This window comes from Pezoporus wallicus, unplaced genomic scaffold (assembly GCF_028554395.1).
Source record: "Pezoporus wallicus isolate ANWC-B61680 ecotype Strahan unplaced genomic scaffold, APGP_CSIRO_Pwel_v1 contig_7680, whole genome shotgun sequence".
Classification (NCBI taxonomy): domain Eukaryota; kingdom Metazoa; phylum Chordata; class Aves; order Psittaciformes; family Psittacidae; genus Pezoporus; species Pezoporus wallicus.
Genome location: NW_026642051.1, coordinates 624,074 through 647,794, shown reverse-complemented (window position 1 = coordinate 647,794; position 23,721 = coordinate 624,074). Strand labels below are relative to the sequence as shown.

At 47.3% G+C, this 23,721-nt stretch overlaps 1 protein-coding gene across 1 annotated transcript in view; it reads right to left on the bottom strand.

Annotated features, from left to right (window-relative positions):
* GPC1 (glypican 1) overlaps positions 1-23,260 on the bottom strand; it is a 198,666-nt gene extending 175,406 nt beyond the window's left edge. The window contains exon 1 of the mRNA XM_057426564.1: positions 22,695-23,260. Coding sequence (XP_057282547.1) covers positions 22,695-22,851 — 157 coding nt within the window. The 5' untranslated portion in view covers positions 22,852-23,260. The remainder of the gene's footprint in view (positions 1-22,694) is intronic.
* Between the last annotated feature and the right edge of the window lie 461 nt (positions 23,261-23,721).

The window sequence follows — 23,721 nt, the reverse complement described above, 5'->3', positions numbered from 1 at the left end:
TAAGAGGACATAAATACCTTATCAAGGCAGAAGACAGAGATTTTCATCACTTGGTAAGCCTGCAAAACCAGCCTGTCACAGTGGCTGTGCCAGTCAGGACAGTAAATGACAAGAATGCTTCTCACTCAGGTCCGTATGGACACATCTCCATGGCTGAAAGGCGAGCATGCTCCCATGGGTGGCTCACACAACCAACCCTGCATTTGGAGCCCCGCACCATCCTATGGGGATGGTCTTAGGCTGGCCTGAAAATTGGAACTGCTATTAGAAATCAACAAGTTTAGACTTAAAAATGAAAAAAGCAATACCTCAGGATTGCTTTATAATGCAGACATAAAATAGATGATAACTATTTAAACTACTTCATAAAAGTACTGAAACTAAGCATCTCCTAGAGGCAGAGCCCTGACAAATCACCCAGCCACCTACATGCCTTTATGGTTGTGGCTGTCCAGGGATCACTTAGAATGAAATTAGCAATGGAAGTCATTAGACAAGGAATAATTTCAAGAAACAACAGTCTCAATGGCAGAAAGTGAACGAAGAAATCATCATTGCAGGCAATGGGGCAAAATGACAGTGTACCAGACAGACTATTTCCTCAATGAAAGAAGTGAATTGTAAAGAAGCCAGGCAGTCAGCATGTGGCAAAGGCGCCCTGAGGAGACCATCGTTATTTCCCCCTTCAGGCTACAGAGGGCCATTTAATGCTTTCCATTTAAGCTGTAAGGCACATGACGAGGTCCCTTAAACCCCAAGAACACAGATTCTCCTTAGTCTGAGGATTGCTTCTGCCAGGTATAATTGCATTGCCTCAGCTGTGGGGAACCAGCACCTGCCCCCCAGCGCTCGCCATCCTGAAATAGCTGAGCTTTTCTGCAACAAATTTATCTCTTAGAAAGAATTAAATTCAAGGACACTGGAAATTGAAGGAGAGCACGCGAAGCATGCTGCTATTTCCTGCGCCCCATCTGACAAAATGGGATGTGATATTCTAGATGGACAGACCTCTTCACCTAGTTACTCTGTGACAGGATGAAAGGATTTGTGCAGGGAATCACGTGCTATGTTTCTCCATCCTGATGCAGGACAGAAAAAGTGCTTGAAACTCCCTTAATACACGACGTACTCTTCATTTCACAGTCCTAATGAGAAAGTGCAAAGAAGCTGTTAACCCCTCAGATACCCAAAGCCACAAGTCAGGGAGAGCGTCCTGGGGCAAATGATCACAATATTCTCATCACCCTCGTCCTTCACTCTTAATCACACACCTGCATTTGGTGTCTGCCACAGCAGGGACTGCCAAGCCAGGTATATGTTTGCCCTGATGGGTTATCCGTTCTCTTTGGCTCTCCTCCCATCACTGATGGCTGGCTCCATACATGAACCACAAAGGTGGCACCAAGCCCAACTTCAGACCAATTTTCAGCCTGCTGTCCCTACAGCAGGGCAGGTGAGACCACAAAGCCAAGCAGCACAGGAAGGAAATGACCAATACACACAGCCACAGCCTTAGTTTTAAGGAACAGGAAGCTTTTCAAAGGACAGAATGAGGAAAGACCAGACAGTGGGCTGCCAATTAGGTCCAAGTGAATGTACAGAGGTTAGACTGGGATCATAGAAGCACTTTTTCCCAGCTTAATGGTTTCCATTAAAGTAAAGAGCTTGAATGGAAACAGTTTTGTCAACACAGGTGGTTTTGAAAATCCTACTATTCAAATCCTTTGCGTGCCAGCAGATGCTCCTTGGCCAACTGAGAAACACCAAGGCTTCAGTCCTGTTGCTTTTCCCCGTTTGTTCCAAGCACTAAAGCTTCTGCCTGGCCTGAGCCTTGCTTGCTGAGAGAGGTGTGCATGTAAAAGGATGCAACAGAAACACGAAGACTGAGGTTCTGCTCTGCTCAGAGCTACCAGGGAAGTTGTAAACCCATGGCTGTATCTCTGTTGCAGAGAGATTTCTGGCTCCAGAACCACTAGTGCACATCCTTTCCTCATGACTAAATTCAATTAAACTCAGAACCCTGACCTATGTGTGTGTGACAAGTCAGATTTTCACCTTGTCAAGCCTGATGAAAGGTCTTTACAGTCTATACTTGCATACTGCGGGTAGCCCTCCTGGGGCCATACCAAATGCTGCAGAACTACTGCTGAAAGGAGAGGAATACGGACAGATGGCTGGTTTTGGAAGCCCTGTAACCTGTGATTCGGGCATGCAGGAAGCAGCTCCAATATGTCTAGACTTCTGGTTTCTTTGTAGGAGGCTGGTGTTTACATAAATAAAGTGAAAGCAGAGGCTACAGTGCTGACATACAGCCTTGAGAGCTGCAACAGAGGTTAGGACCCAAGATCAGGTTGCATCTCGGAAGCACCTTTTAAAGGTACTGTTAACTCCCAGACTGGACAAGGTAGAGAGCTTTCCTTTATGAATTATAGATAACCTTCTGATAGAGCAAATGCCAGATATCCTGATACTCAGCTAAATGCAAGGAAGGAGGGAGAAAAACCATGGAGACAGACCTCATTCTCCACTCTGGTTTATAAACAATGTTGTTTGGAGACTGAGAGACGGACTTGCAAAAGTACTCCCATAAGGATCTAAACAAGCAGTTGGATCTTCAAAGAGCTCAAATTCAGGCACATAAATGGATGGATTAAAACAAAATAAAGCAAAGCCCAGCCTGTGACAGTAGCAGTTGGCTGCGTCCACAAGCAGCTGGGAGAAACGTGGGCACTGGGGAGAGATCTGGCAATGATGCTTCGGTCAGAGTCACTCAGTCTCCTCGCTGCCATTTCTGTGGGCTCACCCATGGATGCTGCTGGGAGCTACTGGAAGAGTCTGTTCCTCCTGTGAGGTGGTGGGCGCCAAGCACCTTGCAAAATCTGGCCATAGGAACCAAGAGGGAAGAAGGCAGCATGGGCAAGCCATCAGGAAACGTTACATGCCATCAGGGAGGATGCAGAGAGATGGAGAAGTAGCTTTACAAAGTATCCCCTCTTTCAGTAGGAAGGATAAAGGATCCCAATGGGATCTGGTACTTGAACATTTACGTTACTGCAAACAAACATTCCAGGTTTTGCGGATGTCTGTAAAGGACTGTCAGGCAGCTGCGGGAAAGGAGTATAAGGAAATTGCCCATAAGAAAACGGTTAATTCAGACCAAAAAGGTAGGAGCAAAAGAGCTTGGCAGATCTTCTGAAGGTAAAGTTACAAACTCCACTTACTGAAAATCTGGATACTGGGAAACTCAATCTGACAGAATTGAAAGACGCTATTTTGGCCTGTCAGAGCCCTGAATCAGCCAAGTTCATCCCAGTTGCTGCTGTTCACAGCTACAGCAGCCCCTCTGAGCAGCAAAAAGCATAGAGAAACATGACTTTCCCTGCACATCAGGGACCTCTGAGCAATGCCAGGTAATTGTACACCACCAGATTAAAAACCAAGCAGCACAAAACTATATACTTAAAAATAATTACATACTGGGAAAAAAATCTTCTTTTCAGTTTAAATCATGACAGCATTGATAAAGGTGAAGATAGGGGATCTTAATATCATCTGGCAGTGGGGCTCCTTGTCTCCCACCTTGCACTGCCATGTCAGAGTTGGCTGCGGAAGTGCGAAAAATTACTCTTAAGGAGATATCCGAGCTTTCTATTAACAGTTTTCAAAGCTGGTTTCCTTACTTGGCTGTCTTGTCCAAGACATTTCTACCAGTCCTCATTCCTAGTCAGACAGCTTCAGGACCTGGCAGACACAGCTACTTCTGACGGACAAAAGTCTGGAAATGGAAACAGCCATGTGTTCTACCAAGGTTCACCACGAATCCTTTAATTCTCTTACTCTCACCTGACTCCCACAGCACCATGCAGATGGCCTGTCCTGACCTGAAAGGGATAACATGTGCCTACAAGATCACTGCTCTGGCCCTGCTGTCACATTATTGCTGATACAGGCCAGGATGCTCTTGGCCTTGTCGGCTGCCTGGGCACAAGCTGGCTCATGTTCAGCAGCTTCAATCAGCACCCCAAGGTCTGAAATTCAGGATAAGCATGACTGCATGGATAGTTAGTTTCTTGATATATTAAACTCACCAGGACATCCCACTGCTCTTTTTCCGATGAATTTTTACAGAAACAGTTGTTGGAGCTGCTGCAATCATGGTTTTTTACCAAGCAGCATCCTTTCTTGTGTCCTCAAAACTATACAGTCCTGAAAATAAGAGATAGGCCCTGAATATCTATCCCTTGAGAGCTTAGCTTAGATTGTTTTTAATGGTTTGTGGTACTCATAACTGGTTTTAAATTGACAGGGGAAAGAAATAAAAAGAATAAGATCTGTGTTTGTGAGCTCACATCAAAGAGAAGCTTTAAAGAATGAGTAAAAAGGCTGTCAAAAAGGGAAGGCTTTACCCATCAGCCTCACAAAACAAGCTTTAAAACCCCCCAAGAAATAGTGTCCCCAAACAAATTAACCAGATAGAGAAAATCCTAGTTGAAAAGTAAATATTTAACAGGGCCCATACCTGCTAAGAGAAAGACAAAAAAGCCTGCAGAGAAACGATCACAAAGAGATGTTTTTGCTGTAGAAAGAAAGGACAGCCATCGGATTTGGAAGTACTTACAGTTCTTTTCTGCACTACTGACTACATTAGAGTCATCAGCCAAAGATGGGCTCTCCTTTACACAAGGTCTCCAGATTATTCACTCCCTGACATGAATTTTTCTTACAAGCCTCCTTTCAACTTCCCTTTGTACCCCCAGCTTTTTAACTGCCATCACAAGCCTTCAAGATTTAACCCTCGGAGACAAAGCAGCAGCCTCCTGATGCAAAGGTTAATGCCACTCCACAAAGAAGTGCAGACACATGAATTATCCACAGGTCTTTCATTCTGACAGAGCTTTTTGCCCAAAGCAGTTTGCAGGGCAGGTACACCCACCCCACCGCCGCCTCCAGGCCGAATGGCAGCAGCCAGCACTTCTCCCTTGCTGTCTGCTTCCCTCTGGGTCTGCAAGGCACAGGACAATAGCAGTTTCTAGAGCTTTTTCTCCTCTGTGCTGAGCTATCCCAGAGCAGATGGTGCTCAGTGCTTATACCTGGAGCTGTGTTTAGCAACCCCAGAAATGCTTTCTGATGCATACATCCCCTAAATTGCCTTTGCCACTTAGTCAACTAGAACTCAGGCTCATGGATAAGAAGCTCCTCAGTCCCTAGGCTTGAAGGGAGCCCATTATCCAGTTCAGGCAACCACTATTCAATCTGGAAGTCAAAAGAGGTTTTGGCAGTACCCACTCCTGTTGCCAACCACGATCTCCCAGTTCCCAGGTCACTCCAACCAGCTCAATTTCCTTTCTAAAGCTGCATCACAACTATCTGACACTGTCCCCTTTCCCCAGGCATACCCCAGGGAAAAGGAGGTCTGACCACTTCCCCAAACCTTGAACTCTTTTGAATACAAATCCTCCTTAGCATTTGGGCTTTTATTAATAAAAAGCCTTGTAGGGATTCATCTGGCCGTATGATCCAAGTAAAAAGCAGCCAGGCAAGCTCAAGTGCTTTGCCAGTTTAAAACAGGCAGAAGTGCTTCTTTACAGAGTGGGAGGTAAACTTGGGGACCTTCCTGCTTTGGTAGCTTGTGGCAACAGATCATATCCAGCAGGCTTGAAAAGAAATTAAACAGATTCATGAACAACAGGTCCTTAAAGGACTGTGCAGGCATGTCATCCTGATATCCCCCTTCAGAAACTGTGGGCATTTGGGGGTACAAAGTGAGAGACTGAAGAAAGGTGCCACAGTCACACTGTGTCCTAAGTATCATCTTCTACTAGTACTATCAGCCACAGCTTGCAGGACTAGAAAGACCGTGGGGTGATCTAGTCAGCCTGGAGAAGAGAAGGCTCTGGGAAGACCTCAGAACACATTCCAGCGCCTAAAGGGACTGACAAAAAAAATCTAGAAAGGGGCTTCTGACAGGCCTGTAGTGACAGGACAAGGGGAATGGCTTTAACCTGACAGAGGGGAGATCTAGACCAGACATTAGGAAGAAATTCTTCCCTGTGAGAGTGCTGAGGCGCTGGCACAGGGTGCCCAGAGAAGCTGTGGCTGCCCCATCCCTGGCAGTGTTCAAGGCCAGGCTGGATGAGTGGAAGGTGTCCCTGCCCATGGCAGGGGGTCAGAACTGGATGAGCTTTAAGGTCCCTTCCAATCCAAACCATTCTACGGTTCTATGATTTCTTATGTTTCTAGGAGGCAACTGCAGGGCAGTTGCACAAGGCCCTGACACACAACTCAAGCCTGTCTGAGAGCAAGAACCAGCTGCCCTGTTTGAGAGAGGTTCCCTGAAGGCCAATCCGACACCACAGACACATGAACGCCTCAGAAGCCCTTGAGCCCTGCTTCTGCACCATCAGCAGGCAAAATGTAGTCCAAAGCAATGGGTGTAGACAGCACAGAGAAAACCTAAGTTAGAGTCATCTTCACCTTGCCTGAGTTGTTTGTGCATGTGGTAAAAACTAAAGTCTTGCCTCGGCTTGGTGGGTACAGCCCAGCAGTGACTCCAGGGAACCTGGGTGTACAAAGGATGGTCAGGGAAGCATATTCACACACAGTGAAGGGAGGAAAACAGATCACCAAATACATATCAATTTTTATGACAACTTGATGTGTTGCATGTGTGATTACTCCAGAAATCAACATGGGTAATTACAGCCATCTGCACCCATTACTACCATTTGTACACATGTTCGCAGTAACTGCACGTTAGTTAGGCAGGCATGCCACTGCACAGACACATTAAACAGCTAATTAATTAAAAGAACAGACCGTCCCTGATTAGGAGGAGCCCATCATCCACATTTCCTCCATCTGTAAGACTATTTGCCCCCTCCCCAAGGTCATCAGGGAAGATGGGACTGGCCTGCAGTCTCAAGAAGGCTCTGCTGGGGTGATGAGCTTTCCATTTAAGTGACTTCATATGCGTAGCAAGGCTTCAAACTGTGGCACATCTACAGAACAACACAGGTCTTTGGTGCTTCTTGGATTTGAGCTTGTTCAGCCTGGAGAAGAGAATGCCCCAGGGAGACCCTGTAACGGTCTTCTAACACCTAAAAGGAGCCAACAAGAAATGTGGAGAAGGACATGGGGCCTGCAGTGACACGGCAAGGGGAATAGCTCTAAACTGACAGAGGGGAGATTGAGATTAGACATCAGGCAGAAATTCTTCCCTGTGAGGGTGCTGAGGCGCTGGCACAGGCTGCCCAGAGAAGCTGTGACTGCCCCATCCCTGGCAGTGTTCAAGGCCAGGTTGGATGGGGCTTGAAGCAACCTGCTCTAGTGGAAGGTGTCCCTGCCTGTGGCAGGGAGTTGGAGCTGGATGAGTTTTAATGTCCCTTCCAACCCAAACCAGCCTGGGATTCTATGATCACCTCAGGTGACCTTTGGATTAGACACCAACCATCTTTCCACCACTCCCAGTGCTCATTCACCAAGCACAGGAGAGGCTAATCACATGCTCCTTAGCAGGGCAGGATACTGGCAGCCCAAGTGCACATCCCCTACAACACACATTGTATCCTTAGTGACACGGTTAATGGCTGACTTGGCAGTCCAGGGGTAAAGGTCGGACTTGATGGTCTTAAAGGTCTTTTCCAACCTCAGCGATTCTATGACTCTTGCCATGCTGGCTCTTCTTCTGGCTCCTGCTCCTACAGCAAACTCCCAATGCAACAGTAGATCACAAATACATGGAGGACGGCTGTGCCCTGTGACTCACTGACATATGGTTCTGTCTTCTGTCAGAAGTTACGGATTTAAGTTTAGGGATGGAGAAGGAGGTCAGGTTTCAAAATTCCAAGATAAATCCTCTTGGAGGAGGGAATGAGACAGGAATGTCATCCCTTCACTATAGCCTTAAAGCAGATAGGAGCATGGAATCAGTGCCGCTGAGCAAACCACACTGCTTGTGTAGCCCTGAAATGCTGTCCCCAGCTTTTCAGCTGTTCAAAGTCTCTTGTCACTACAGACTTTGGTTCCAGCACCACCAGAGCAGTCGGGACTCCCGTTGGATATCCAGACTTTGGGTATTAAAAATTCCTCCAGCTGTTGGCTTATAAAACCTCACTCTATTACAGCAATGGCTAGCAATACTGTGCCTTGGGTTGAATCAGCACCCCATCCCTTTCGAAACAAGTGCTGGTGTGAAGTATTATAAGGCACAGGCCTAACAGCTTTGGCCATTTTTCATTTGTGATGAGAAAAGGAACAAATACGCTTCAAATCATTGTGAGACAAACCATACCCCTCCCTCCTGCACACATGAAATGCAGTGCTGAGGAAGCCACTACAATCCAGTAATGTGCAAAATGCTTTCATCATCTGGCACTGTAAATGCTTACTCTAGTTATGGAGCACCTCCAGAGAGCTCTACAGTAGATTTTACTTTGGTTCTCCTAAGGCTAGAGACAATTCTCTACCTTGATGTGCTTCAAATAAATAAAACTACTATTGCTCCAGATGCTGACAGACTACCGCAGATGGTGCTTTGTTAAACAGGACCTGTGACAATACTGGACTTGGATCACCACAGCTGTTGACTGAGCAAATCTGATCGCTTTACACTTAACAAAGAAGTCTTCTGACATCTCCTGCCCAATCCCCAAATTTCTACAGCTCCAAAGATCTCCTAAGATCTGCACAGCAGAAAAAACACAGAATACCACGGTGCAGTTCCTGCCTGCAGCTCCCCTGGACTGGCGTGAAGCATTCAGGGCTGCAGCAACTGAGGACGACACACGGGCACTTTGATCATCTGGAGATGATTCTGCTGCAGGGCCACAGCAGCAGCACTGTATACATGTGTGTTTTACACACAGACGCACTTGCCTTACACTATTCTATAAGCACAGACTATTTAACTATTGTGCAGAGCACAAAATTATGCTGACTAGACCCATGACTTGGTCCTGTACCTTCTGAACTAAGGAAAGATGCCTTCAAAGAAACTGCATTCAGATGTGGTCTGAGCAAAGCTGTCTTCCCCACTCTTCTGTCTCCCTGCCCCATGCCCATGGGAGGCACAACCCCAGGCAAGCCTTTTGGGAGAGCCTGCAGTCTTCAGTGCTCCTGGCCTGCCCGTCCCAGCCAGGAGGAAGTGCTCCACGGGGAGAGCCCTCCTCTGGGCATTATTCCCCTGGCGTGACAAGTCATCTAAAGCCCTGCCACCCTTGGTGCCTCGATCATCTGAGAAGCAGCTAACTGCAGGATAAGCAGTCTTTTCATTTGGTTAATTAGAGTTGCTCATCAAATGAAAACAAAGGAGTGATTTACTGCAGAACCAGTACAGATACTTATAGCATAAGTACATTCCTGCATATTTGGCTACTTTAGGAATATTTTTTAATTAAGAGTTTCTCCTTGGCTAGAGCAAACCATAGAAAACAAGGTTAGAGAAGTTTCACACAAGGACACTGGTGAAACCCTCAACTGCCAGCTAGGTTTTTTCCTTCAGGGAGGCTTTTAAATTAAACCCAGATTGCCTTCATTAGCGTTACCAAAAGTCATGGAACTGCCAAAGCTGACAGAAACACAACTCTGATCTGCAGATTTGGCAAGTGCCATTTTCTCTCTCTACAGCTGTGGGGAATGGCATTCAGATTAAGAGGGCTTTTGTGGCGGACACTGTGCAAAGAAAAACTCCTTCCCCAGCCCTGGAAAACTATTTCTAGAGAAGCAACTTAGTATTCTAGAGCAGCCAGGATCTCTCTCCTTGTGCATTTTGCAAGAAAGAGCGCTGCATTGAATTTGTGCTGAGAATGGTCATACAATGAGAGTGCTACGAACAGTCTTCTGATGACTGAGCAGAATACAGTAGCAAAAGCCCATAATAAACATTTCGAGACTCATCTTTGACATGCAGCCAAACTCAACCTTTCCATGATGTGCTGCCAAACCCTCATAAGCCTTTCAGCATGGCTTCCCACTGTTCTCTTCACTACATTCTAGCTCTCAACAAGTACCTGAAAGGAGGATGGAACAAGGAGGTGGCTGGTCTCTTCTCCGAGTAACAAGGGATAGGAAAACAGGAAACAGCATCAAGCTGTGCCAGGGAAGGTTTAGACTGGATATGAGGAACAATGTTTTCCCCGAATGGGTGCTCTGGCATTGGAACAGGCTGTCCAGGGCAGTGGTGGAGTTACCATCCCTGGAAGCGTTCACAAACCATGTAGACGACGCTCTTAATGACGCGGGTTAGTGGTGGCCTTGGCAGTGCTGGGGAACAGTTAGACTTGATCTTGAAGGTTTCTTCCAACCCAGGTGATTCTATGAATAAAGCTGATAATATCCTGATAGGAAATGTATATTTCTACCAAAGGCAACTGTGTTTTCAGGCTTTCATGGTCTGCTCCAGAGTCTCAGCCTTGGTAGTATTTTTACTCTTCCAAACTCCTGTGTGAACAGCTGCAGAACTGAAGGAGGCATGCTTGAAGCCAGCCTGACAGGGTGAAGAGCAGGCAGCAATGGGTGAACAATCTGCTGCTCCTTTTTAGAGTGACTCCATCCGTCCTGGATCATTAATGTTCTCTAACTTCTGGTGTCCGGCTTTCTTCAGCCTCAGCAAGAAAGCTTAACATACATAACCAAGGTGCTTAAAAACACAGTGGTGTGGTTTAGTTTGTGTTCTATGTGACACAGTGCATGTTGGCTTCAGGGGCTGAACTGAGTCGCTGATGTGACAGCAAAGCAATTAGGGTGACCCTGACTGTGATGGGATGACCAACACCTGCCATGTAGGGTTCACCGAGTCTTCTATGATGAAAAGATGACAAGAAATGAGAGGAATGGGTCATCTCCACACACAACTCATATGCTCAGCAGCACGGCACCCGAGTGGATGAAGTACTTATTCTCCTGGCTATAGGTGAAATAGGAAGGTCTGTTAAACTCTGCAGGAAGTAATTTAACACAAGTATTACCACAGTCACAAATGTAAAGTGTGTCTGTAATAATGAGAATTGTACTACGCATGATTTTATAAGACACTGTCTTATAATCAAGACAAAAATAACTGTCTACATAGTAGTGATTACTTTCTTAGCTGCCTAAAATAAAGCAACAAATGTAATGCAATGCAAGGCATGGAATCAACTGAAATAATAACCTATATTCAAGCCTGCAAAAGCAATAGCAGGACGCCTACTGATAACCTTCAATCTAACCTAGGGTTAAATGTTCAGTGACTCTGCAATTTTGGTTTGTATTTTCAAAAGAACCAGTGAATCCAGTTCTGTCTCTGTAGTCCTAGTCTTCTCCAGTGCACAGTGAACAGAGTTCATTATTCACTGCACTAAACACTAAGTAATGAGTTAACAATAATTAAACTGAAAGAGACAGAGATTAAAGGAATTTATTATTCCCTGATCCGCCAAGCAAATTGTTTGGATACCTGCAATCAATGAGTAATGATGAAACAAAATAAAATCCCCAAAACCAAAAGTGCCAAGAACAGGCTCATAAAAACCTGTTCAGTAAGGCCATGTGTCTTTGTTAGGTTGAACAACAGAGCATTTTAATCAATACCCCCCCCCCCCCCCCCCCCGTCTTTATACATCATGAGAACAGAGGCAGAATGTGACCCTAAATTATGCCTTTACTGTTTATTATTCATGTATCAAGGGACTAATGAAGATTTACAGTCCCGTTGTGCTAAGCACTGTAAAGTGAAATATAGAGAAATAGTGAGACTCAGTACTCCAAGACTTTATAATTTGTAGGCAAATTACAAAACACAATTATTTAAAGACATTAATGCACAGATGGGGATTGGGGATAAAACAGATTAAGCAATTTGCCAAAGGTCATGGCAGACACATGTGCCAAAGCAGAAAAACTATGAATATCTTCAAGGCTAGAGATGGAAATCCCACCACCTCTCTGGGATCCTGCTCCATCACTCACATTGGAAAAGTCTTTCCATGTATGAAATGAGAATTTCCCCAGTTCCAGTTTGTGTCTGCCACCTCTCATAGCTGCACCCAAGTGCACACAAGTCTACCTCTATTTTCTCTATTGCCATCCATTAAGCTTTTGGTGACAGCAGCAGGATCCCCCCTACGCTTCTTTCTTCTGGACTTCTCAACGCTGCACAAACCCACATTTCACAGCTTCCCCTTCTACAGTTCTACTCCAGGCTGTTGCAGGGGTCTCACACAGAGGCACACCAGGCTCTAAGAGCTGCTCCCACAAAGAATGCTGGAAAGGGGCCTTTCAGATGTCTTTAGCTGACACAATGAATAGCTTGATCAGCCTGAGTGACACAGCATGCTCAAAACACATCAGTGATAGCCAGACAACACAAGACAACACCTTACTGGATACGCACACATCAGCAGATACATTTAGAAACGCAAGTCCTAAACTCTGTCAATGAAGTGTATTAGTAACAACAAAAAATATTTCTTTTACAACTGTGACAGGAGGTTGCTTCAGTGCAACACAAACAGTAGCAGCAGTGTTACTTACAAGATAAAACTGGAGCCCTCAGACAGCTGGATAGTGGATAGTGGGAGAAATGATACTGCATTTAAACAAAGCGGCTTTCTTTCCTGGTTTACAAGTGAAACGTGCCCTGCGTCAGAAGGTATTTGCTCTCAGCTTATTTTAACGAGAGCCAAGTCAGAGCTTAGGCTTTGCTTTTTTCTATTTGCTGGCACCTGTGAAGACTTACCAGTGAGAATTTCATTTTAATTAGTTCTGCAGAAGTGCTACCAACATTTGGCTTAGGTTTCCCCTGAATGTACTGTCCTACTGAGCAACAAACTCAGTTCACTCAGCAACAGGAAGCCATCCTGACACTAAAGGCATCAGCATAGCATGGAGGCATTTGAAGCTGTAAGCGATGCCACAATTGCAGTGTGGTACATGTGGATATGGCAAAACAAACTGCTCTCCATCAGGAACCAGACTGGTGTCAGAAACAAGCATGGCTCTGTACATAACTGCTCACCTCCATCTTGGGAGGAAGCTGCGTATCAGAGCTCAGGCAGGGAAAATCTCACCCCACACGAACGTTGGCACCAGCAAGCTGGTCAAAATTCCCTTTCCAGAGCTACCAACCCCATGTTTAGACACACACACACACACATATGCATAAATGTATAAAACCCATAAGTCAATTCCAGTTTCATGGCAATAAACCATAACCTCTGTTATGGTGTTATAAGCACCACATCTATACATATTCTAAATACCTCTGTGGAAGGCGACTCCACCGCTTCCCTGGGCAGCCTGTTCCAGTGCTTGACAACCCTTTTGGTGAAGGAACTTTTCCTAATATCCAGTCTAAACCTCTCCTGGCACAGCTTGACGCTATTTCCTCTTGTCCTATCCCTTGTTAGTTGGGAAAAGGGACTGACACCCATGTTGCTACAACCTCCTCTCAGACGTAGATGTACACCTACATCAGGTAGGTGTAGAGAGCAACATTTAACCTGGCAAGGAGTGGCTGTGAGACTTCATGGAGAGAAAAGCAAAGAGCAGTCTGCCAGCACACCACATGCCTGAAGCTGGAGGTCAGTAACCTAAACAAGTCCTTTTCTGGCATGATTGGGCTCTGCAACCAGTAAGGTAAAAATACTTGCCAGTAAACCTAAAGAGCAATTTACAGGATTTATAGCACTCTGCTCTGCCACAGCTAATTCCAACCCTCCACAACTGACATCACTTTGACCACCTTAATGTATCTATTAAGTGGCCTCACATATTATCACCCTGTATAAACTCCATCAGAGAAAAATTTAATCCACACTTTCCACATCTAAACTTTTTCTGCCCCTAATGTCAATGTGTAGCAGAGATAATTAAGTTACTGGTTACTATCAACTGATCAAATAAAACCACATACAGCTTTCCAAGACACGATGAGTGCAACAGACACTGTTCTAAATCAACTTAATGCAAACCCTAGAGATAGGACAGATGTGCAGACTCACCTGGGAAGACAAAAAGGAGTATCCGATCACTGGCCTGAGGACAGAACCTCCATGGCAACTCTGAGGAACAAGGGGCTTTCCCTACTCTTGCACTCTGTGCAGGGACTCCAGTACCTAACACATTAGAGAGATTCATGCATATATTTATACAACATCATATCACTTTTTGCTTATCTGGGCTTAAATTCACATAGGGAACATGCTAGACACACTGCAGAAGGCAATCAGGAACACTTCTCTGACCTCTCCAGGCACTTCTCAATGTCTGCTCCACACTAACCATCCCCAAACACAAGCAGTTGGGCCACTCCTACTTCCTACCCCCCATCAGACACGATGGGGCACAGGCCCTGGGGAGCCTGTGGCTGAGTCAGTGGGACTTCTACCTACAGGTTCCCACTATTGTGCAGCCCTTCCTCAAATTCACAGCAGATGAGTCTCCAGCTATGGTCTGGTCTTAGAGAGCCTCTCGAATACAAATACCAGCCTCCTTCTCCCTCAACATGGAAGCCTCCATGAGACCTCCCACAAATGAAAAGGGAGTGAGAGGGTTAGGGTTTTTTTGCAGGGCTTGCTTGGTATTCTGTCACAAAGCCAAACAGATGTTTGTAAAACCTAAACTATTATCCAACTGTTTTAAACTCATGCAGCTGTGCACAGAGAGCAACTGCATCAGGGGAGAAGACCACTGCTCTCTTTTAAGGAGTACAGTTTAATAAACCAAACTTCCCATGAATTATCTGAGCTCCCTCATTCCAATTGAGTGTTTATGGTACAGGAAACAGCTGAAAAGAGCAAAGTGGCTTTTCCAGCCTCATGGTAAAAATCTGCATCTAGATGGGTACAAAGAGCAGACCCTCCTCCTGCTAGACCTATGTGGTATATTACAGCACCCCATTTCCACCACCCAGCTTATGTGGGAGATCGCAGGAACAGACAAGAGATAGATGCTGACAGAGCATCCCCCTGCTCTGCCATCACACAAAGTTCACTTTACACTATGCTCAGCCCTCACTTCAGGATCAGTTATGCCACCAAATCACTACAAACTTGAGCACAACAACATGAACAGAAAGCAGCAGAGGCTGAAGTAGCCTCTGTTTATTTTTTAAGAAATGTGCAATTAATCTAAATTTCTGACAGTGCTTTTATTCTATTTCTATTTATGAACAAACTTTGCAGCAAGCAGAATTTCTAAATTATTCATATTTTAGAAATATGCCCGTCTGCTCCAGCTAAAAGGGAAGAGACTTGGGTAAAGCTCATGGAAACACTCCAACTAAATTATACAGTATAGTTTTACAATCCTATAAAATACCAATGTTTTACAAGCCAAAACTATTTGTCATAGACTCTTTGCATTCTAGTCATATAAAAGATTGACTGTCTGCATAAGTACTATGGCGCTGCTCCGTGAAACCACAGTAAAACTTTCTGTGTTGTTGTTTTCCTCTTCTTTTAATACTTCAGAAGAATGCATGGCAATTTAAAAGATTGTTTTACTCCTGCTGCTAGCACAGGAGTTGTAGCAGCTGGGTAATTCTGTGCTTTTGATTCATGCTGCACTGTATAGGAAAAGGCATGAGAAATTAAGTTAGGTTTATAATCTCTGTACAGTGATTCATGTGTTTGCTAAAACTCAGAGTGGGAACCGTCACAGAGCACTCTGCTCATTCAAGACGTAAGAAACAAAAAAAGTGGTCCATGCGTGAAGAATTTCCAAACACACCAGTGAGCAAAAGTGACTGACCCAGCTCCGACACATGCAGACAAGCATTTTCATAGAATCACAGCATGGACTGGGTTGGAAGGGACCTTAAAGTTCATCCAATTCCAACCCCTGCCGTGGGCAGGGACACCTTCCACTGGAGGAGGTTGCTCCAAGCCCCGTCCAACCCGGCCTTGAACACTGCCAGGGATGGGGCAGCCACAGCTTCTCTGGGCACCCTGTGCCAGTGCCTCAGCACCCTCACAGGGAAGAATTTCTGCCTAATGTCTAATCTCAGTCTCCCCTCTGTCAGTTTAAAGCCATTCCCCCTTGTCCCGTCACTACAGGCCCTTGTCCAAAGCCCCTCTCCAGCTTTCTTGTAGCCCCTTTAGGCACTGGAGCTGCTCTAAGGTGTCCCCTTCAGGACCCTTTCTCTTCTCCAGGCTGAACCAGCCCAGCTCTCTCAGCCTGGCTCCAGAGCAGAGCTGCTCCAGCCCTCGCAGCATCTCCATGGCCTCCTCTGGGCTCACTCCAACAGCCCCATGTCCCTCTTGTGTTGTTGCCCCAGAGCTGGACACAGGACCGCAGCACGGGTCTCACCAGAGCAGGACAGAGGTGTGGAATCCCCTCCCTCAACCTGCTGGTCACACTCTGGGGATGCAGCCTGGCATACAGGCTACATCAGAAGTGTCTACAGTCTAAAGCTTTATGATGTTTGCAGAACAATCTGGCAGCAGAAGTAACCAGATTGCCTGGGAATCAAATGTTACTTAAAGACATGTTTTACCTGTCACGGATGTAACATATTCTGTGGAGGAATACAGACATCACAAGGCAGTCTGTCCTTCATGGGCACCAGGGAAAACAGGCAGATTTTCTGCTTTTATTGAGTTTTGAACTGTATTTATTGTTCTAACTTTGAGAAGAAATGTCCTAATGCAAGGGCAGCAACAACAACTTTGTGCAAACAAACTACAAACCATGATGGAATGATCTTCTAGCAACTGCTACGAGGGTTCCTGCATGTTTCAGGGTATCTTTTCCCTGGGTCTTTCCATCATCTGAGTTATCCTTCCAGATGTCAAGAAAAGACTGTCAATTCTCCTTCCACAGACAGGGAAGCAAGAATGCGACTTTTTCCAGGGAGATTTAATGATGCAGTCATTCTTTACCATTCTTGCTCCAGGCCACCAAGCTGCCCACTGAACCTCTCTTGCCTTCTCACAGCTGTGCCTGGTAGTATTTGGAGATGCTTTGGAAAACATGGCCCACTTCTGACCTAACTCATACGGGTGGGAACAAGGAAGGAGGTGCTCAGGGTTTTCAAAAAGACTCAATCTATGCAGAAGGTCCAGAAGGGGCAGACACAAGTCAGCATCAAGCATTCTCCTCAGCTTTACTGCCACACAACCAGAAGTAGCATGTTCAACTCCTTTCTGAATTAGGCCTCAACTGATAAAGATGCTCTTCCACAGGACAATCCCAAAAGGTGTCTCCACACGTTTGCTACACGCCTGCTGCTGCACAGAAGTCAAGGGGATATGGGAGGTAGGGCTCACTATGCCAGAGCAGCTCGCTGCCTTGACACTATTCCCTCCAAAAGGCTACCTGCCTGCTACAGGTACACAAAAGCACCTCACAGGACAAACAAAGAAACACAGTATCTAGAAATATGTTGCCTTCAGCAGGGGCCAGGGCAGCAGAAAAATTAAAGCTGTTTCCCCAAGGAAGCCTGCAGATCTCCACAGAATTGGGATGTCAATTTCCCTGCTCTTCCCCTGAAATTCCCAGCATTTCCAGCTGAAAGCAGACACAAAAGTTTCCCAATGCCAAGGACACCTGGAATCACCCTCCCACCTTCCCTGCTCCTCAGTTCCACAGTCCCACCACACAAGCAACAGAACACCCAAGCTGCTGCTCGGAAACCAGAACTGTAGCACCAGCCCCAGCCGCACCGTGCTGAGTCTACTGCAGATAGCAGGGTCAGGGCTGTTACTGCTCAGACCAGCAGCTCTCTGAGGCTGGGGCCATCCTTTATCCTGCCTTCACCTTCCACACTGTGCCTAACGCAATTTGCTGCTGCAATAAAAGCAGATGATACTTAACCTCCCCTTCCTTACTGATGGGCAGTGCTGGGTAGGGTGCAGAGCTTGGCTCAGTTGCTGTGATGCTTCATTACCTCTGGTTTCAGCTAGCGTTGCTGTGACTTGCCAGAGGAAAAGAAAACCTCTGGCTCTAAATCTGGTGATAATCAAGTTAGCAGCTCCCTCCCCACCTTCGGTTAAGTCAAACCACACTTAATATTGAAATTATCCAGAGGAATAGATCTATCCAGTCCCCTCAATGCAAGACAGTCATACTGAATGCAACAGAACATTAAACCAACTGCTTCCCAATCCACGCCAAAAGCCACATGTCACCTATCAAACCCATCCAGAGACTGACTGACATGTGTTCCTAAACAGAGCAGGGCACTTACAGGGCAAGACCAGAGGGAAGGTAAGCCCTGCAGTTTCACTCCCTGGTTGGGGCGGGTGCCGTCAGCTAGACAAGCACGCAAGTTTGTTTGGCAAAGAAAATACATGACTTTGCTTCACCAACAAAAGAAGCTGTTGAAATCATTTTGTCAGACAGAGCTGACAAGGATAATCACGCGGTGAGAGCTTAGTCATGCGGATCACAGCGACAGAGAGGCAGATCCTCTGAAAAACGATGGCAACACCACGGAACTCTAAGGCGATCTAAGCAGACTCCAGACCCAGCTCCGGCTCCTCCCGGCTCCTGCCGCTGCCGTGGCCAACCGCTAGAGGGCGCCCATTTTTTTCCCTAAATCCCATTCGGATCCTGGTTTTGCGTGCACATACTCTGCAGTCAGCCACAGCAAAACCGCCCCAAAGTGCCCAATATCCACATCTGCCTGTATATTTTGAGTTAAACAGAAATGGAGACACACGGTTCAGGCATGGCTTCCTCTAACCTTCGCACCAATCTACTTGTCATATGGCACAGTTGCAGGTTGGGCAGAGAAGTGACCCAGAGCAGCCCTGCAGAGAAGGACCTGGGGGTGCTGGTCAATGAGAAACTGAAAATGAGCTGGCTGCAGTGTCCGCTCGCAGCCCAGAAATCAACAGTGTCCCCGGCTGCATCAAAATGAGTGTGGCCAGGAGGTCAAAGGAGGAGAATCCTGCCCCTCCACTCTGCTCCTCTTGGTGAAACCCCCCTTGCTGTGCAGTTCTGGTGCCCTCAACATAAGTAGGACACAGAGCTGTTGGAGCAAGTCTCTAACACATACACTTGACAGCGCTCTCATCACAAAACCCAATTATGCAGCCTAAAAGGACCAAAAGATTAAAAAGATTGTTCTGACTTATTTCAGCTAAGGAACAAGGAGAAGCATGCACAGGAGGTCTGTGACTGGATGGGCAGCAACATAGCTTGGCAAAGTCCACTGGCTTCTTTCTGTGCCCTCCTCTTCTTTCACTGTGATACACCCACTGCCCATGTCAACAAGGTCAACCTCGCGGAGAGCCAAGTCTAGGAAGGATTAATTTGGGGAATAAACAAACCAAAGCAAAAGCCTAGCCCAAACAGCGAGCAAGAGCCAAGCACATCCACATCAGATCACAAGAAGTCTCCTCCAGTACTGGAGATACCTTCTCTGCTTGAGACACTGGGGAGCAGTCACCCATCCAACATCAGTAATCCTAAACCATTCCATCAAGTCAGCAGAGAAAGCTGGATACCCTCCCCCAGACACACTATTTTCTTCCATAGGCTTTCTCTCTTCCACTACACACCATGCTGTGAGCCTCAAAAGACCAGCTCTTAGCACAGGTACTAAGTACACTTACATCAAGACACCTCTCTTCTTCAACCACCAGTTTAGGGGACCCACGGTGGGAGTGACGGGAACAGTCTCCAACAGAGAGGAAAGCTTTGCTCAAGTATGTCTTACAGAAGCAAGCGTCATAACTTTCCCAAAACCAAGGAGTAGGGAATGTTTCCCCTACTGTTAAAAGCTTTCTTCCAGGCAGAGCTCCACCTGAGACTCTGGGCGCACGTCTGTCCGTTAGAATTACTACCACAAGCAGATGCTTCTTTCATGTTTGGAAGTTTTGCCACTGACTTCAAAGTAGGGAGATATAACACCTTGTGTATACCCTAAACACCCTTAATAACAGCACCTGACACATTTAAAGTGCTTAGACATGTTAAAGGCATTGTACACCATTAGCAAAAAAACAGGAAACCCTGTCTAGGTGGCTCATGAGAAATATGGTGAGCCAAGAGTCTATCCCTGAATCAGATGCTTATCTATTAGCCAGCTAATAACTCTGTGACTGCTCCTCAAACTGATCTGAACAGTCATAAGCAGGGACTACCTTCTGGTGAGCTGTGGAGGCTTTGTATTACTCATAATCCTCTTAAATCATAACAAAGAATACAGATTAGAAGGTGTAAAGCATGCAATAACTGTTCTAAACCCAACATAAACACAGCCATCTCAGCCTGAGTCAGAGCCTGCATCATGGGAGCTTACTGAACTCCTTTTGAAGTCATGTTCTGAGGGTGCAAGTGTGGTTTCACTCCCAGTGCTGGCCTGGTGTGACAGCAACATGCACCAAGCAGTGCCTGGAGCCAGCTCAAAGGAGACAGGAGCAAGGTCAGCCCAGCATGGCAGCACCGCTACAGGGACAAGGCAGTGGGCTGAGAAATGAGTATTCCCTTTTGCTTCAGGGCAAGCAATGGAAAAAGAAGGAACAGCAAGATCCCCTTGACAGAGGGACAAAAGAGGGACAAAGTGAAGGGCTTTTGCCTCTGGAGGGCTCAGAAATAAGATGAAAAATGTGATTCTCCAGGTAGCTCTGGTGAAGGGCACCATGAGGAAACTGCAGCACAGGTCCAGCTGGAGCCATGGCACCTTCACCAGTGTTTCTTACCTTAGCCAAAAGTTGTTATATGTTGATGTGTGTGTATTCACAGGTGTCAACCAGGGGGAGCCTGACAAGGCTCATACAGATTATGACCCCCATGGTCAGCAAGCTGAACTAATGCTGTTGAGCCTTTAAGTGACGACTGAGCACTTAGAATAATGTAGAATTATAAACTGCACCTCCTACACGTAGGGATACTCAAGAGTCTTCCTTTTTAGAGACAACAAAACTGGCATCAACTTCTGCACTAAAGAGCATACAGGATATACAACACTTTTATGGACATTTCTAAGGTTAGTATTAATGTACATCAATGTTTTAACCGTACAGTAAGTACAATAGCAGGAGGAAAGCACATTCCTAAGTATCTCTCAGTCAGGAGGTATGCATGATAATTACCAACGAAAGTCATTAAGTCCGCTAGCTTAAATACCGGGTTTTAAATACCAGGCTAATTGTATCAGCAGCAGCAGGTTTATGGGTGGAACCTTCTTCTCTCAAGCACTCCTTCATATTAGTTTCCATGTGGTATTCCTCAAAGTTTTATAGCATTTATCTATAGTTTCCCTGTCTAAAGTAACAACCAGAGATGCCCAGTTTGATACTAAAGTTTTAACTACTGTTGCTCAAGACTTGTCAGCATACACGTAGCAACAAATAGTAAGAAACAAAACTCCTGCTTCCCAGAAACCTGTGTGTCCTCTGTCACTTCTTGAGCATGAATGGTTTGTAGGCACAAGATGTTTTACTCACTGCCAGCCTGGGCTACATAACACTTGTACCCACCATCCCCAAGGTCTGCCCATGTAGTACTATCCCTGTACACAATTCTGTAGCCATCCCTATGAGTATTTGTAAATACCTAGTCCTCCAAGAACTTCCCACTTGAAACAGGGCTCTAATGTATTCACATTTGTCATAATTAGATGTAAATGTATAAAAAGCCACTTTCTTGCTCAGCTGAATTACTATTCTATTAATAGCGATGCTCAAACGATTTTGAAATTCCCCACTGTTTAACCTCAAGACTGCTCAGCTCATTTGGGAAACGTACTCTTTGTTGCAACTTGACAAAGAAAGTCTTAATTTGTCCACATGTATGAGACATGCACATGGTTCACCCTATGGGGCAGATAATGACTCGGTTTCCTTGGAAAACTACACAATGAAATATTCAACATAAGGCATTCTGTAGCTTTGACGGGAACTACAAACTGTAGTTTTCCTGGGATGTCCCTGTAGGTTGGCTCTGGCACGTACGCCTGCACATTTTATGCTTTGTCTGAAGGAGGAAGCTCCCACAAGGGAGGGGAAATCTTTCAGATATGGGTCATGAGTTGGTGTATCAAAACTTAGATGAGAATCTATAAACCCAAACCAAAACCCCCAATATCTCAGCATATTCCCCTCAAGATTTCAAGAAAAAAACCAACCCACCTAACATAAACCAGACCTTGAATATTCTTTGGTATTTCAGTGGTTTTCTGCAAAGAGGAGGAAACGAACCAAGATTTGTCCAAATCCAGAATGAAGGCAAGCGGACACACTCTGATGTAGGTTGCTCAGATTTCCTCTACACTCTACGTGCTCGACACAGCATCATTTTACTCCTGCTTCGTTTTAACGAGTGACAAATGCCATTTATAGGTTTGTTTCCCACCCAAAAGAAGACGAAATCAATTCTTCTCTCTCATAACCTTGTGGCATTTTCCAGTTCCAGCACCAAAACCCACTGCAGACTAATTATCCTGATCTCTGAACCAATCCCTGAAACCATTTCAATTGTACCCAAAACAGAAAAAACGAGACAATGCAATAAAAGAAAGGACCGCCGAACACTTGGACAGGCACACACCCTACACGCCTCCCCCCGCCCCAGCTTCCTTCGCACCGCCACCGCTGCAGAGAGCCCGCTTCAGCCCGGGCAGTGGCTACAGGGGGTGCCGGGCCTTCGGGGTAACCCGTCCGGTCCGACTGCTCGCCGCCGCGCCCAGACACAAACTCCAGAGGCGGGAGCGATCAGCCCCGGTCGGAATCCCCTCGCCCTCGGCCACCGCGCTCCACGGAACTCACCAGAGATCTCGGCCTGGGGCACGCCGCTGAGGCTGAAGCCCTTGGCCCCATACAGCTGCCGGACCTCGGCGCAGCTCCTAGCCTTGCCGCCGCTGTCACCGCGAGCCGGGGCGGAGGCGACACACAGCAGCCAAAATCCCCACGGGAAGAAACGCATCCTTCTCCGCTGGCCCCGCCACCTGCCGTGCGAAGGGCAAAGCCAAGGTCCCGCAGCGGGGAGGCGGCCGGGGTCCCTCTGAGGCGGCGGTGCCGGGTCCGGGGCGCGGCCCCTTCCTTCCCTCCGTCCGTCCCTCCCCGGGCAGCCCCGGCGGGACGGCGCGAAGCGGGGCTGGGGAGCCCCGGCTCTCGGGCTCTGCCGCGGCGAAGGCTCCGGCGAGTTCAATCCGGACGCCTCCGCGGCTTCGGCGGAGAGGGGCAGAGATCCAAGTTTGGCTGGGCCGGGCCGCTTTAGAGCCCCGGAGCGTGACCGTGGCAGAGGGGCTTTTGTTCTTAGCGCGGCTGCATCCCCGGGCAGTCCCGCCACGATGATGCCGGCTGCGGCGCGGCAGGGCCGGGCGGAGTGGGGCGAGGCGCGGGGCGGGCCGGGCCGCAGGACTGCTCCCTCGGCACGGCGCGGGGCTGGGCTCGGCGGGTCGGTCCGTGCGTGCGGCGGCACCACTCCACCTGCGCGCCGAGCCGGGCGGCGGGGGAGCTCCGGAGCGAGGCCGGGCTTCCCCCGCCGGACGTGGCATCACGCCGTCCCGCGCCAATCCCGCGCAGGGCGCAGCCCCCCGCCCCGCCCCGCGCCCCCGCCACAGAGCCGCGCTCCCCTGCGGGGCTGCGCCGGCACGGCCCGGGGGGACGCTGCTCAACCCCGGCTCCCGGCCGCCGACAGCCACACCTCGCCCGGGAAGATTCACACCTGCCGTGGAGCACCGGGGAATGGGGTACTCGGGCGGTCGCACGCCGTCCTTGGGGAAAAGGGGCGTTAAAGCCATCTTGGTCGGCGTCGTGATCCAGGTGCTGCACCTGAAGACCCCAAGTGCCC